This window comes from Opisthorchis viverrini (genome assembly GCF_000715545.1).
Source record: "Opisthorchis viverrini unplaced genomic scaffold opera_v5_10, whole genome shotgun sequence".
Lineage (NCBI taxonomy): Eukaryota > Metazoa > Platyhelminthes > Trematoda > Opisthorchiida > Opisthorchiidae > Opisthorchis > Opisthorchis viverrini.
Window position 1 is genome coordinate 1,827,656 of NW_008751666.1, and position 4,373 is coordinate 1,832,028.

The 4,373-nt window shown below is 44.0% G+C and overlaps 1 protein-coding gene across 1 annotated transcript in view; it reads left to right on the plus strand.

Annotated features, from left to right (window-relative positions):
• The window catches only part of T265_00972 (hypothetical protein), a gene marked incomplete at both ends in the record, with an annotated part of 65,355 nt that extends 61,556 nt beyond the window's left edge, over positions 1-3,799 (plus strand). The window contains one exon of the mRNA XM_009164887.1: positions 3,270-3,799. Coding sequence (XP_009163151.1) covers positions 3,270-3,799 — 530 coding nt within the window. The remainder of the gene's footprint in view (positions 1-3,269) is intronic.
• Between the last annotated feature and the right edge of the window lie 574 nt (positions 3,800-4,373).

Consider the following 4,373-nt stretch of genomic DNA (forward strand, 5'->3'; position numbering starts at 1 on the left):
TATATATATAGCCCAGTTAAAAAGAGTTGAGGTTAAGTATTGTAGTGAAGCGTCGGATGAACCTGGAAATTCTAATGTTGGTTACTTTTATGCGTTGCTTTCTATGTGAGACGATTTCTTATCTCCCGGAAACGAACAAAGGTGAACTTTCAGAGGTAGGATGCCGGGAACCTTCTGACTGACGTGGTCAAATGTATTGTGGTGGAACACAAAGTGCTCTGGGAGCCGGCGACCTGTCTTTCAGATAGCAGAAAACTACCTAGGGTGTCCAATTCACACCGCGACCATATACGTCTTTAGGCGCTGAAATTTTCGGTGCCTAGAGTTTTGTATTAAGAGATTTCAAACCCCGTACATACTCGGTTGCGATCCACCTGAAACTATACCTATCTTGAGTACTCTGTTGCCACTCAGTGGATCCTCTGACTTGTGGAGCCACAACTGCATATATATAAACAAGACCCGCGTGCAAAGTTGCTTCTGCACTTTGCCCTTGATAACTTATTCTGAACAGTGGTTTTCTAAGGCCGGTCACCAACTGCTTCGACGTGGTAACGTCACTGGGCTCTGGATTCTGCTGATGGAGAGGGAATCACTTAATCGAGTTAAAAGCCACGACACTCAATTAGTACTACCGCTGTTCGTTCTTGGCATCTTATTCGTGTCGTACCGCTCAGCAGAAGCTGTCTATTCCCATCGGTAGTCGTTCCCCGTTCTGGAGGCGCATTCGGATTCAGGATTTAGACCGGATTGGCTATGCCTTGTTCTCATGATAAACTGCTGTTCACCGAAGCCAAGTATCGCCCTTACTTAATGTAGCCTCGAGAGAAAGTGCATGTGATTCAAAGGAGCATGGATCCCCCAACTCAATAGTGTAGTCGTTGTTTACCTAAAACACAGCAACCACTAGTCAGCTTCGAGCTACGTACCTGGCGCGTTTGTAGATGCCGTGGGTGCATCCAGATTTTTGCCTTTTGGGAGCGGATATGGGGCTGGAACACACTTTGAGAATCAGTCTGATCTAAGAAGTCGATGAAGCTAACACCTTAACCAACGCAGCGGATTTATTTTTGATATTCAGACGTATGATCACTCTATGCATGCAGTATGATTAAGAATAAACAAGAGTTGGTGTAGAAGATTGTGATGTATAAACAACAGGTAGCAGCGGCATTTTATCCTCAATGGAAATTTGCACTGTATATGTAATCAAACTCTAGAATAAATTAGTTTTTGAACTGGCGAGTGAACCGCAAGCCTGAGACCATAAGCCGAATTCAGCCTTAAAGTAAAAGGTGAGCACCTCAGCAAAAGTTAAACTAAATTGCACGGCGTCGTTCGTGGTGCCAGGTTTCAATTTCAGGCATGTATTTGATATGCTGGTAAGCAGTAGTGTTCGGGAATATAACTTTCAAATATAGTAGGCACCCATGAGGGGCCGATAGAAATCGCTCACATGTTTCGTCGGAACTGGAAAATACGTCTTCTCCTGCTTAGATTGTTTGGCCCCACTAGTCAGAATCGACTAAGTGTTTGCAAATTTATCCCAGCACCTCCTCGATCAGAGAACAATAATTCAGTGTCATCGAAGTGGCTAGGTCGTCACCTTGGACGTGAGTCTATTCCCTGTTCATTTTCTCTGTTACGCAGTCTGTAGCAGCTTGAGCCAACTACTTCCGGTGATGAACTGACAACTGAGTGGGGGGAATTGTGATTGTTTTTATGTTAGAAATACTTCTATCAAACAAAATTACACCTGATCCTCCAGTTCATTTTGGCAGATTTGCAAATGCTTGGAGAGATAAACGTATGAGTCCTGTACAGACTTATTCACCATCACATGCTTCAGATATTTCAGTTTTGCTGACCTTTGACGCGACGCATTCTGCGTCTGCACAGTTTGTGGAATGCCACCTAAGTCCTGTTGTTTGTCACAATCCTGGTAGGTGTGCACCGGTTTCATATCAACCCCATTCCTCGATGTTGCCATTTTGCGCAGCTAGTAACGGTGAAGGAATTTCGGCTACACAACTGCGTATGCGATAACATGTTCCTCAAATCCATTTTGATTGTCGCACATTTCGCTTGCATTGCGCACGTCTGGATATGATTAAATGGACTGCGCTCGGTCATCTCACATCGCAGAATGCATAAAGCCTGTCTCGGTATTGTTCGAACGTGACAGGAACGCCACGACAACTATTTGGCTATTCGGTAACAATGATCTGGCATTTATCGAGCCATGACATACAGGTTCATGAGTGTGATCTATACTACCGGATACTAGTGACGATGCACCTCCACTGGCGTGCACGATGTTCATTGGGTGTTCGTCACTTTTCCCACATAGGTGGTGGAAAAATGGGCGTCAAGATCTCAGACTAAACGAGTTGTTTCCGTCTATGAGCTGAACTAAGGCAGCTGGCTTGTTTCAATGTGATTTGCATCTACCTGCTCCTCTTCATGTTTTTTGTTTTCACTTCAATTGTTGCGTGCAACCGCCCTCAATTTTAAGCGTAAAGGTACTGGTACAACTCATGTTGGGGTTTATTGGCACAAAGCAGAATCTACATGACGTAGTGAGCCAGGTAATATGGTTGTTATAGTGGGCAGGATATCTTACGAACTATTTTTTGTGTAGCGTAGGAGCTAATGCCTGTGTCCTTGTGTAGGCCTTACACCTTTACCGGTGCAGTCGGGCATCATCTTTTAGAAGCCAGAACAACGAAAAGCATAATTTTATTAACGACAGGCTGTGAGAAACCACCATACGCCTCCCATCGGACGTTGGATTACTCAATTTTTAGTATAAAGCGGAATGTGAAGTCGCGAGTAACGCATTCAGCCCTTTTTCTTCCAATATGCGTCAGTAGTTTGGCGAACTTCTGTAGCTTACACGCATTCGAGTGGACTAAACATCTGCTCACCCATCAGATCGGTGCCGTGTACTGACTGTCGATAAGCCCAGACCCAAACCAGACTGGTAGTCTTCGGGTACCTTTACCGAACTCAACTAATCAAATCACATTGGAAAGTTCAGTCACCTGAATGGTCCAAATGGTGTTGGGCATAGTCCGGCATTTTTCAACGTACATTCTACCTTCACTAATTCGTCTGATCAGTCATAAAACAGATATTTTTCACTTAGGTAAGCTGTAGTTCTACATGTTACTTTGATAAATCATTTTGTACACATCCACCTGGAGTTGATATTTGGTCTGACCAGTTATTTGTTGTTCTTTTCTTGCTTTTTTCGTGACAACTTTAAGCTGGAAGTTCGAAAGACTTTCTTGTACCAACTGCGCCTTCTGTGCCTGAAGTCTACCCGCTTGAAACACTCCACAATGCCCTGACTTTGAGTCAACTGGAAGCATTTTTCGCCCGACTTACCACGCACACATTTCCCACGCCATTCACATCACCTCGACACCCATCAACTCCGATCAGTTATTACGACCAACATTCGCTTTACCAATACCACGACTCCGGAGGAAGCCTTTTCTCGTCATTCCCTCACAGCACCACTCCACAACAGCTACTTTCTGTTGATGACGCACGCAGTAATCAACAAATATGCCGAGGTTCTGTTGGTTTTGAACTCGGCCGTGCAGATCAATCTAATGTCCATGCGGATTCTGACTTTCATTTTGTTAAGCTTCAAAAATCTTCCATGTCCACATCGGTCGACTCTGATGTGGCGGCGGATACCACGTGGCAGTTGGAAGATTTGAAAGTAAGGAATCTTTTTCACGGTGTTTTGAGTCTGCGTTGCTGGTCTACTATCGTAGTCTGTGTGTAAATTTGCATTGAACCCTATGAGTCTGTGTTCCTGCAGTGATTGTTCCTCTTAGTAATGGCACCTGGAAACCAACGAAGCTACTGAGTATGAACGTCTGTTGCTATGTTTAAGTCGATGCTTGCCGCATATCAGTGATGGTCTCCAGCACGTCGCTATCCAACGCCACTCATTTTCCATTTCATCTTGATGGAGACATGCCCTTGGATTTTCTCAAGCTTGTGCTCTCTTCTAACACCGAGCTGTTATGAATTTTTACCACATTTGTGAGATTCTTCGTCTCCTTTTTGTTATTAATGCACATTCCATGAGAACATGAATCTGGGAGTTGAAATCGGACAGAAATGAGTTGGCTTGGATTACATAGATGACATTGTTTTGTTAGTTTACTATCATTCGCCAACATCCGCTAATTCTGATAGGATTTGTGAAGTAGTCGCTTGTTTTGCTTTTGCTCTGCTCCTTCGAAGTCTTAATTCAGGATTTTCAGTTCTCTTTTTGTTCCTTTGGAATTTCCTAATGAAGAGCCCGAGTTTCGGGTCCGTTTACCTATCTTGACAGTTGGATAATCTGCAGT